This window comes from Pleurodeles waltl, chromosome 11 (genome assembly GCF_031143425.1).
Source record: "Pleurodeles waltl isolate 20211129_DDA chromosome 11, aPleWal1.hap1.20221129, whole genome shotgun sequence".
Classification (NCBI taxonomy): Eukaryota; Metazoa; Chordata; class Amphibia; order Caudata; family Salamandridae; genus Pleurodeles; species Pleurodeles waltl.
The window spans coordinates 938,611,058-938,623,739 of NC_090450.1; the positions used below are offsets into that span (position 1 = coordinate 938,611,058).

The window sequence follows — 12,682 nt, forward strand, 5'->3', positions numbered from 1 at the left end:
AAAAGAAAACATGCTAGTTTCCCTCTGTAGCTATGGCCCAACGACCAGCGCTATTGGCCAAGTCTTTCAAGATTCTCCTTAGTGACTTGCCTCTTAAGATTGCAGATGAAGACCTGCAAGAGAAAAAAGCCCCATAAGAAGCAGAGCAAACAGCGGATTTGTGCAACTCATTTGTCTCTGGTCCCCACTGATGGCTGGCTAACTAGACAGTATCTCCCATTTTTAGTGTAGCTTAAATGAATAAAACTGTTTTATTTACCTTTGATGTTCAACTAAAGAATTACTGTAAAGAAATGGCTTCCTGTTGCAGTTACCCCCCACTTTTTGCTTGATACTGATGCTGACTTGACTGAGAAGTGTGCTGGGACCCTGCTAACCAGGCCCCAGCACCAGTGTTCTTTCACCTAAAATGTACCATTGTTTCCACAATTGGCACAACCCTGGCACCTAGGTAAGTCCCTTGTAACTGGTACCCCTGGTACCAAGGGCCCTGATGCCAGGGAAGGTCTCTAAGGGCTGCAGCATGTCTTATGCCACCCTAGGGACCCCTCACTCAGCACAGACACACTGCTTACCAGCTTGTGTGTGCTGGTGGGGAGAAAATGACTAAGTCGACATGGCACTCCCCTCAGGGTGCCATGCCAACCTCACACTGCCTGTGGCATAGGTAAGTCACCCCTCTAGCAGGCCTTACAGCCCTAAGGCAGGGTGCACTATACCACAGGTGAGGGCATAGGTGCATGAGCACTATGCCCCTACAGTGTCTAAGCAAAACCTTAGACATTGTAAGTGCAGGGTAGCCATAAGAGTATATGGGCTGGGAGTCTGTCAAAAACGAACTCCACAGCTCCATAATGGCTACACTGAATACTGGGAAGTTTAGTATCAAACTTCTCAGAATAATAAACCCACACTGATGCCAGTGTTGGATTTATTAAAAAATGCACACAGAGGGCATCTTAGAGATACCCCCTGTATTTTACCCAATTGTTCAGTGCAGGACTGACTGGTCTGTGCCAGCCTGCTGCTGAGAGACGAGTGTCTGACCTCATGCGGTGAGAGCCTTTGTGCTCTCTGAGGACAGAAACAAAGCCTGCTCTGGGTGGAGGTGCTTCACACCTCGCCCCTGCAGGAACTGTAACACCTAGCAGTGAGCTTCAAAGGCTCAAGCTTCGTGTTACAATGCCCCAGGGCACTCCAGCTAGTGGAGATGCCCGCCTCCTGGACCCAGCCCCCACTTTTGGCGGCAAGTCCAGGAGAGATAATGAGAACAACAAGGAGGAGTCACTGGCCAGTCAGGACAGCCCCTAAGGTGTCCTGAGCTGAGGTGACTCTAACTTTTAGAAATCCTCCATCTTGCAGATGGAGGATTCCCCCAATAGGATTAGGGATGTGACCCCCTCCCCTTGGGAGGAGGCACAAAGAGGGTGTACCCACCCTCAGGGCTAGTAGCCATTGGCTACTAACCCCCCAGACCTAAACACGCCCTTAAATTTAGTATTTAAGGGCTCTCCCTGAACCTAGAAATTAGATTCCTGCAACAACAAGAAGGACTGCCTAGCTGAAAACCCCTGCAGAGGAAGACCAGAAGACAACAACTGCCTTGGCTCCAGAAACTCACCGGCCTGTCTCCTGCCTTCCAAAGAACTCTGCTCCAGCGACGCCTTCCAAAGGGACCAGCGACTTCTGAATCCTCTGAGGACTGCCCTGCTTCGACGACGACAAGAAACTCCCGAGGACAGCGGACCTGCTCCAAAAAGACTGCAACTTTATCCAAAGGAGCAGCTTTAAAGACCCCTGCAATCTCCCCGCAAGAAGCGTGAGACTTGCAACACTGCACCCGGCGACCCCGACTCGGCTGGTGGAGAACCAACACCTCAGGGAGGACCACCGGACTACTCTACGACTGTGAGTACCAAAACCTGTCCCCCCTGAGCCCCCACAGCGCCGCCTGCAGAGGGAATCCCGAGGCTTCCCCTGACCGCCACTCTCTGAAACCTAAGTCCCGACGCCTGGAAAAGACCCTGCACCCGCAGCCCCCAGGACCTGAAGGACCGGACTTTGACTGCAGAAGTGACCCCTAGGAGTCCCTCTCCCTTGCCCAAGTGGAGGTTTCCCCGAGGAAGCCCCCCCTTGCCTGCCTGCAGCGCTGAAGAGATCCCTTGATCTCTCATTGACTTCCATTGCGAACCCGACGCTTGTTCTAACACTGCACCCGGCCGCCCCCGCGCCGCTGAGGGTGAAATTTCTGTGTGGGCTTGTGTCCCCCCCGGTGCCCTACAAAACCCCCCTGGTCTGCCCTCCAAAGACGCGGGTACTTACCTGCTGGCAGACTGGAACCGGGGCACCCCCTTCTCTCCATTGCAGCCTATGCGTTTTGGGCACCACTTTGAACTCTGCATCTGACCGGCCCTGAGCTGCTGGTGTGGTGACTTTGGGGTTGCTCTGAACCCCCAACGGTGGGCTACCTTGGACCAAGAACTGAACCCTGTAAGTGTCTTACTTACATGGTAAAACTAACAAAAACTTACCTCCCCCAGGAACTGTGAAAATTGCACTAAGTGTCCACTTTTAAAGTAGCTATTTGTGAATAACTTGAAAAGTATACATGCAATTGAAATGATTCAAAGTTCCTAATGTACTTACCTGCAATACCTTTCAAACAAGATATTACATGTTAAATTTGAACCTGTGGTTCTTAAAATAAACTAAGAAAAGATATTTTTCTATACAAAACCTATTGGCTGGATTTGTCTCTGAGTGTGTGTACCTCATTTATTGTCTATGTGTAAGTGCAACAAATGCTTAACACTACTCCTTGGATAAGCCTACTGCTCGACCACACTACCACAAAATAGAGCATTAGTATTATCTATTTTTACCACTATTTTACCTCTAAGGGGAACCCTTGGACTCTGTGCATGCTATTCCTTACTTTGAAATAGCACATACAGAGCCAACTTCCTACAATTACCCTTTATACTATTTTAATAGCCTTGTTGACCTGTTAGATTCCATTCCGGGGTCACATGTGGGAGGAGGGTGAACACCTGATAGTCTGGTGTGGCACAGTCTCCCATAGGACCACAGACCAAGCTCTGTCAGATGCTACCCAACGTTGATCTAAGAACTTGCTTCAGCTGCTTCTCCTGAGTTTGAAGGAAAGAAAATGTGTACCTTAAGAGATCCTCACTATGATGCTGAAGGAATGAGTCTTTTCTAACCTCCCTATGACTCAAGGCTTCCATGCCTGGTTCTTCATGATCAGAAAGGCAGTAGGATGAGGGTTCATCCTTTGCAGCTCAGCATTTTATTGCTAATAAACAGCCCTTCAAAATGGTGATTCTTCATGTCATCCAACTTTAAGAGGGTAATGTTCATTACAACTTTGACATCTGGAATACGTAGATTCCAGCTGCATCCGGAATCAGACATTGCAAATACCTTTCCTTCTTTGCAATGTGCCTGACCCATGAGGTATCCAAACTCTGATGTAGACTTGTTGGTTTTCTGTACCTCAAGCTTGGTGTCAAAATAAAAAATCGGCAAGGCTCCACCATACCTTGCCTTTAACCACTCAGGTTGTCTGATCACAAGTTTACATTAATCATAACTTTTTTTACAGTTCCTGAAACCCAGTGAACCACAATAACAGGTAGACACTTGGCTATTGCCAAGGATTTCTCCTTCCGTCAAACCTGAACACTTTTCCTTTATAAATATCCCATTAATGTGATCCCGTACCTGTAACCTAATACTATTATGTTTAAGCGCACAACCAAGTCAGGAAGAACTAAGCTGACAGCGGCTATAGGTTGTCGTATCATCTCATTGAACACTGTAGTGCTTGCCAATTCACAACTTAAATGCAATCTAAACAAACTCGAAGGTCTTTCAATTCAGGAGTCATATGCTAGTCAATCAGCACAACAGATTTCCATGGTCGGATGAGTGCTTTTGCAAGGGTTATGTTCCAGCAGATTGTATATAAGTGAAAATGTAACCTCAATTTTCTAAGACTACGGCTCTCATGACTACTGTGCTTATGGAAACCTCAGTCTGTTCTTCAGTAAAAACCTGTCTTAAAAGGCCTATCGCCAGTGGAACTGAGCAATTAATGTTCTTCTCATTGTTGACAGAACCTCTGCCAGCAACATGCAATGAGTAGGAATTCCCTAAACACATCTTACAGTGGCAAATGACAGCTGGGCTTTGCACCAACTTGGCAACTTCTCCGGTGCAAAGGCCAGACATCTACTGATTCATCAGAAAAGTTTAAAATGCTGGGTTTTCACCAGCAGACATGAACAGCACATATTACACAGGGATCAGCAAGATTCAGAGCTGAGCACACTGTATGAGACCCCATATATGGCTTGAGCAATAGTGGTACACTTTGCGTTCACAGATCTTTCTTCAGCAGTCACCTGCTGTTCAAGCAAAGGGATCAGGTCTTGCATCAAGTTTACACCCATTTGGTATCCAGGCCTTTGAACACTTGGTTTGCGTCCCCAACAACTCCTAAATGCACGGGGGTGCTCACCCAGTGCCATGAAAACATAACCTGAAGTTTGGGTCAAATAACTTGTCTAATAAAGTGACAATGTTGCCCTTAAGTTGTATAATGCCACTTTAAAGTTGCAGTAGGATTGCCAGTTTAACAAGGGGGTATGATTTAAACATGTGATTCTATAAATGAGCCATTCCTGAACTCCAGGGGTAATTTTTTTCTAATGTCAGTGGTTTCTCAATTGGCAAACTATTGAGCCTTTAAACATCCTGCATGACTTTTTTTTACCCTTTGGGGGACGAAGGGTAGGCGGGTTTACATCCAAGTCTTTACTACTTACTGTCTCCTAGCAATGACCCAGGCTTATAAAAAATATTGTATATATTTAGTACTTCATTTTTCAGACCACGAAGAGCTCAGATTGGCATTGTTTCCCGGTGCCAATTTTGAGTCCATGGTTGATAGGATGTTAGATGTATTTTGGGCGACATGGGATTGTTTTATAGAGTTCAGACGTCTAGACTGATGCGACTAACATGCATTTAGATGAGATTTTGCGGTGTCTGCGAATAGACGTGTCTGTACATACCTACTTCAATCATTATAGTATTGACATCCTGCTTGTCAGAAAACATTCCTCGCTGCTTTAATTATTGGATTAAGGTGGAGCTTTGTATGGATGGACTAAATAGGTTGGAAAGGTCCCATACTTTCAGGAGCGTCAAAAGTTTGAAAGTATACTGACATCACATCTTTACAGTGGATCCCTTTAATTGCCTTTAGTGCCCCAACCTACTTGAGTATATCCAATCCACGACATCCCCTCCCCTCTCACCTCTTGGTCAGAGATTGCTTAGTATGCCAGAGTAGTCCAGCCATTGTCCTCATTTTGTCATGTTTCTATGGGCAGCCTGTGACTCTGTAAATGGGCTGTTTGTGTTTGGCACACTAGTCTATGGTAAAGGTCCATTTTGAAATGCTGGTGGGCCATGTTGGTCTTTTCTCAGCGGGCCCTGGAGGAGCCTGGCTTTAAATGGGTTACATTGTGGTAGATCTGTCCTTTGATAACAGGAGAGGAGAGTGTCTCAGCTGTTTATTTATGAAATTGGACAGAGGAGGGGTAATATAGGGATAGGAACTCCTGAAACGTTTTCATGCTTGATCTCTAATGTCCTAGTAGTGTCATACCTAGTTTGTCTCATTTGGTTAAAAACCAAAAAAAAAACTAATCGTGAAACCTGGCCAAGCCAACTCCCCTTCAAGAGTGGGGTCTGTGTGAATTTGTTGTTCAGTCCTATTGTCTGCCATGTCTGGACCACCACCCTGGTGGGTTTAAGGGATCCCCCGGTGAAGTGGACCTCCGTAAGGTTAACAGTTCTTCTGATCAATCATGTGCACTTGTACAACAGATTGGACTGGTGACACATGAACCATTATGTGCATTTTTGGATTGTTTAATGTATATTGCAGCAGACGGATCTTTTATGAATTAGCTATCAGCAAAGCCCATACCATCATTTACTTGCCTTCAACCACCAATCATCTGTGTTTGGGTGCTTAGCATTACACTAGGTCTTTGCATAATCATACCATTTGACGGGACTGCAGTGAGTTTGATATTGCTGTCAAGCAATTTAAAACTTTCCAACTGAGTTTAAGCTCATCCTCCCTCTGAACTTGGGACTTTCATCTAATGTGGTCTTATCCTATCAAACTATGTATTCTGCTTGTCCCACCCGTAACGTGAGTTAAGTGAGAACTGGCTAAATAAGAGGTGCAATTTTGAGGTGTTGGTCAATTAAAAGCTTCACTGTGCATGGTTTAACTAAGATTGTTAAAATAGGCTGGCTTTAGTGATCACACATACTTTTGATACAAAAGATTATTCAGTCTAGCAAGATTTCTGTCCATTGTGATGTAAAGTGACTAAGGATTGTCTGAAGATCAGCATAAGCTGGATTTGTTTTAATGTAGGCTAACAAATTTCCCACGTGTTGCTGCTTGGCCCCGAGATAGACACAATACATGTCCCTCCTCCCCCTCCACTCCAAAAAATCCCTCAGAAAAACAGTATTATAAAGTGCAAACTGTCACCTGCTGAATCCTGCCGCTAGGACAGTCAGTACTAAAAACCAAAGCAGGCAAGAATGAAATCTACCACACAGGTCACAGTAAAGACAGGTTTAGCATTTTCTGGAAACAATGTTCTTTCCAGAGGTGGGTCCACAGTAGACTTGGTTGTAACATAGAGACCTTAGGTATATAAAACCTGTTCTAAATTCTTTGAGGAATACGCAAGTTTGGAAAGGAGTATTTTAGTGATGCAATAGGCCCAGTGCACAAAACAATATTTTGATATCTGCTACTTAATGGGAAACCTTTGAGATGTTATATTTACAGAGGCCATAGAAGAGTTGTCTCACTTTAATCTAGATTGAATTTTCCAGAACTGACCAAGATGGATTGCATTGCCATAGGAGTGGGCCAGGATTATAGATGAGACAAATGAGGGTTTGCTTGCGAAAAAGTAGTACCCTCTAAAATTTGAAGACAGACGCGTTTCATATATTTAGTGGTCCATGGTCCACCTGCTCATTCCAGGCTGCAGTACTTACTAGCGAGACGTTCCTGCCCAGAGCATAAGGCTACAATAATGGCGAATGTATGGTCAATTATGTATATTTTCTACATATGGGACCACTATTTTCATTAGATATATGAACCTTGTAGAACTGGAAGTTGATTGGACAGCAGCATATTCTTTTTACTGATGTTGCATGTGAAACATTGTGCGCATTAAATGTGGGGTAGCTTGGTGAAGGGTTTATATCGCACTGTGCTGGATGGAAGAAGAGATTTTATCAATTCTTTCTTTACAGATGCTGAGAGCTGGAAAGGCAAAGTCTGAAGTATGGCCAAAGGCAACCATCAATAGAAAAGGTATGGCAGCGATTTCACATATGGTAGTACATCATAGATGTAGGGTTGATACAGTTTACTTTTTTGCGCTGCATTAAGACTAATGACTACTACTAATGTATAGTTACTTTATAAAGCTTAGATTGCATTCAAAGTGTATTGCAGTTGTTTCAGGTCACAAGGTCATTGAGCAGCTGACATTGTGGTAAAATGTTACCTCCCCTTGACCAAGTTCACTTTTTTTTTTTGTACACCCATCCTAGACAATGATTTTCATCTTTGTCTGCCATGTGGGGCAGATTAAATCCTAAATTCGCTTTTCTGAAATTAATGAAATTTGTTTACAGAATCAACTACATAGGTCTTAATGTGTTTCAGTTTTGTCTCAACATTGGTAAACCACGCAGGAATTTGCCCTGTGCTGAAGGCTTTTTAAAATTCTTATTTCATTTTTTAGGTTGAGCCTAGGCAGCGAGCATGCGCTGTCTGCAAGACATGCTGTATTCATCCTATGTGCTTTAACCACACCCACTATTGACATTCTTTCTTTGTTGTGCTTGTTTAAAATGCTCCCTTTTTATTGGTGCATTTTTCTAAATGTCCCTCCTTTGTGTGCTTATTTCCCTCCCAGGCGATTTCAGTAAGTCTTTTTTTTTTTTGGGGGGGGTTGGAGTTACCTCCTACGTTGTACGTACATTAACATTTTATTGTTTACTTTACAAAGCAAAATCACATTGAAGTTAATTTGATGGACAAGTATATTCACATAATTAGCAGACTGCTGCTGCTTCGGGAACATCACCCTATGCCACACTTGTTGTGTACAGCCTGGCACTTTTTCAGTGATTCATCTACTAAGAATCAATTTGTTTTGTTTTTTTCCAACACCTTTCAATGATTGTTCTGTTTTTAACTTACAGGCAGCTGCATTATTTTGATGAAATATTACTCTATGCCATTTTTGATAACTTGGGCTTGTTTTCAATTTTACTTTGATAGTAGATTTGTTCTGGGCTTGTTTTCACAGTGGGTTGTACTTGTTTCACACCTGGAACCCATCCTGGAAACACCATTTCCCTAAAAGAGGTGGAATGAGGGCGCTTTCCTGACTATTACTCTTGTGACTTTGCTTGTTGCTTGTGCAGAGGACCTTGGAAGACCATGGCAGTCCACATTGTGCTTACTTGTAGAGACTCAACCTACTGCTCTATCTTAGCTGCACAGTGCAGCCTCTCTGGGACAAGAGCCTCCCGGTCTCTAACTGCATCATGAGTACGTCACCACCTGGACCCCCCCATCCCCCCAACCACCACCACACTACCAAGCCCTCCAGCTCTACCCCTGGGCGCAGTACTTAGTTGCCATTGTAGAAAGACCTTGAGAGTGCTGGACTTGGTCCTCAGTCTCTACCATCTGACCTCTGGTGCCCTTTGCTGCTCAGGGCCCTATGAGTGGTGATTGACCTGCTGCTCCTCTCTGCCCCTACTGCTTTAGGATATTCGCTTCGCATTTAGATTTTGCACCCAATACAATAATGCTTTCTTGGCATTGTTACACATACAGGTATTTTTGGAGTTTACTTAACACGGTTTATAGTTTTTGGATGCAAAGTTAAAGGAAAGGCAGATTCTTTGTGCATCCTACAAGCCCGGTGAAGGGTTCATCTCTGGCTGATCCTTTTTGGTTGCCTTAGGTTGTTGCTAGGTAGTCATCATATTTGTACCATCTTAAAGGTTTTACGTAGAAAGATAGTGATTTGTTAAGCACTTCGGTCCCCCCCCCCCCCCCGAGTAGCTCTTCATAGTTTTGTCATCTATAATGTCAACGATTCCTTGTCTGACTATACCTGCTTATCTATTTCAATGTGGTCTCTTACCCTGTGTTTAGTAACTTTTTGTCACTTGATTAGGGTTTTTTGTTCGATTTTCTGCAAGGTCCTTATGGCCTGAAACATTTTGTCATGGATTGTATGCCTTTCCCAGTGCGCTTACCTGCTTATCTTCTTTACAGCAAAGGTGCAGATACAATTTCAGAGTTTTTTTTGTCTTTTGTATTTGTGGCTTTGAAGCATCCTCAGTTGTGCAAGTGACCCCCAACACCCCTGGCTCTGTAGGTGTTGCTCCAATTGGTGCCCTCTAGGGGATGTTCTGACCATAAGTCTAATGCCAAGTTTATGAAGGAATGCACAAACAGTTTATTTCTGATAAAGGTTGAAGGTGCTTCATGGCTAAATACTTAAAAGGTCCCAAAGGCAAGACCTATTGGCTATGCCAATGCTTGTCATTTCATATGTATTAACATGACAATCATTTTAGTACCTCTGTCAAGCTCGTTCATTCAAATGCCTTTTGAGGGGGATGTCATATTTTTCAAGTTAGATTGCCGTTCCTATTTTGCCAAGTGCTTGCTTAGGTATCCATTGGTATACATTTTTGTATTCCTTAACATCTTGCAAACTCCCATCTTCTGCCCACCTCTGCATTACTAAATAATCCATTTAGGAATTCCCACCTCATATAGATGATGCATATTGCCATTTGCTATTTTGTTTTCTGCGTGCATTTTCAATGTGGTATGCACAATATCAGTATTCATCAGTGCCTCACGGGGATTTGTGCTTGACCCAGTTTCTAGCAGACAGACTGTTTGTTGTATAACACTGCAAATCCTGTCCTCTTCCTACTGTTGCACCCAACAAATACTTTAGGGAGGTTTAGTTTTGTGCAGTGTGACAGTGCCTTAGGGATTGTGATCACTATCACTCCATAAGTGTAGGAGCACGGAGCAGAACACATTCATAACTCAGCTGACGTGTCTCCAGTTAGGGTACCGTAGGGATGTCCCTGGACACTAAGTTTGCAGGGGTGTCAGATCGGTTATGAGTAGTATTCTAAAGTGCAGTAACTAAAATGTACCCCTTCCAGAATGTGTTGACGGATTGTTATGCTGTTATCTTGGTCCCTTGAGCCACCCCATATTTGTTTCAGGGTTTGATATATGCAGGAAATATTTTCTGCACCTTAAATTCTAGAGTGGGATTTCATAATGTTAATGGTTCTTGCTGAAGCTTTCCCCATAACTTTTTCAAAATAGGATTCATCTTGCTTCAAATTACCCCAGTCGTAGTGTGAATTAACCCTTTCTGCATCGTAGGATCCTCACGGAAGTCATAAACAAAGAATAACCTCATGCATCTGCGGGGATCCCAGAACACTACTACTTCAGATCTTGAAAAAAATCATTATTGGCGGTAATACCTCAATCCCCACTAGATATTTTCCTTCAATTAGGAATGACAGGCGTGCGCCTTTTCACTGAAAATGTCTGTATTATATATTATAAAAGGTGTCTGGACAATGTACAAAGACCACATTACAGCACATGCCAACAAAGCAACCATGAGTTGAATTAGAAGCACTTCCATCAAGCACTTGCAGAGGAAGAAACTGAAGTAAAAAATGAAGCCTGATAGGTCAAGTGTTCACTGAGTGTAAGAAACAAATACTGTTACTTTTGGGAGCCAGTGACTTTCCTTCCTAGCATGCACTGTACTGTTGGTTTGCCCCATTGGCTTGTTTATTTTTCCTGCTCATGCTGAAAGTATCTTTGTACACTCTGGATTAGTTTACCTAGTTTATTTTGTAACGTTTCACACAGTTAATTCTACTTGCTTCATTTGACCTCTTTGAAGCTCTACTACTTTTTCACCATTTTATCTAGCAGGAGAAAGAATGAAAAAACAAAAGGACAGAAGGGGCTCCTCCTGAAACCAGAACCTCTCTAAAGACTCCCATAGAGGAAGGTCCAGTGAAGAAGACAAACACCAATTACTCTGGTCACTCATCACTCTAGAGAACACTGGTCGAGGCAGGGGTCTGCACCGAGTTCGCTGTTGATTAACACAAGTACTGCAGAGGACACCTCGGGTACCTCAAAGTATACCTTTGTCACTCTCTGTTGCAAGTCCACAGCCATTTCCTGCAGAACATTTCACGTTGACACATCATTTGAATAGACGTTTAAGATCAGTTTCTGTGATGTCTGTCAAGATTGCCGCTGAGGTGCTCAACATCTAGAAGATTGACGTTGAGACAGTAAGTGTCTATTTTTTTTCCGATTTCGGACTCCCCTTCAGCCAGTTGATGATAGCGGACTAGACCATCCGTGATAATTCTTCAAGATCTGGTTCAAGAACATCTTCTCTTGATTTGCTTCCAAGAACTTTCACCTGTAAGTATACCTTGTCCATTGACATCCGAACCAAGACCCACACCAAGAGTGTCTCCACATGCCAAGACATTCAATTCCAAAAAAGACATAAACGCCTTCTCAGCCTCCATCATGAATTAGGAATTATTCCACTGATTCCTTCTCCACCTACACATTTCTCCTGTGGCCCCCCCTAACTAAGAATGTCTCCAGTAGATGACGTTTTGAGCTTCCAAGATGTTTTAGAGGAGCAAACAGACTGCATATACAGTTACAAACATAAAGGAGACACTGCAACCAAGAGCCTAATCAAGAACCGCCTTACCCTTGGTACTGGGTTTTGGAGAGCTTACAAAAGAAATTTTTCATTCACCTTTAAATCGACAACTCGTCTTTACAAATAATTCCAGGGCCTTAGTATGAGACCCTTTATATATGAGGCAAGACCTTAAGCCTGATGTAAGGAAATGCCTCCTTGGCATGGTTACCCCTTGACCTTTTGCCTTTGCTGATGCTATGTTTTGATTTGAAAGTGTGCTGAGGCCTGCTAACCAGGCCCCAGCACCAGTGTTCTTTCCCTAACCTGTACGTTTGTTTACACAATTGGCACACCCTGGCATCCAGGTAAGTCCCTTGTAACTGGTACCCCTGGTACCAAGGGCCCTGATGCCAGGAAAGGTCTCTAAGGGCTGCAGCATGTCTTATGCCACCCTGGTGACCCCTCACTCAGCACAGACACACTGCTTGCCAGCTTGTGTGTGCTGGTGAGGACAAAACGAGTAAGTCGACATGGCACTCCCCTCAGGGTGCCATGCCAACCTCACACTGCCTATGCAGTATAGATAAGTCACCCCTCTAGCAGGCCTTACAGCCCTAAGGCAGGGTGCACTATACCATAGGTGAGGGCACCAGTGCATGAGCACTGTGCCCCTACAGTGTCTAAGCAAAACCTTAGACATTGTAAGTGCATGGTAGCCATAAGAGTATATGGTCTGGGAGTCTGTCAAACACGAACTCCACAGCACCATAATGGCTACACTGAAA

The 12,682-nt window shown here is 43.9% G+C and overlaps 1 protein-coding gene across 1 annotated transcript in view; it reads left to right on the plus strand.

Annotated features, from left to right (window-relative positions):
• RNF10 (ring finger protein 10) overlaps positions 1-12,682 on the plus strand; it is a 263,755-nt gene that overhangs the window by 166,215 nt on the left and 84,858 nt on the right. The window contains exon 15 of the mRNA XM_069215043.1: positions 7,390-7,450. Within this exon, the coding sequence (XP_069071144.1) occupies positions 7,390-7,450 (61 nt within the window). The remainder of the gene's footprint in view (positions 1-7,389; positions 7,451-12,682) is intronic.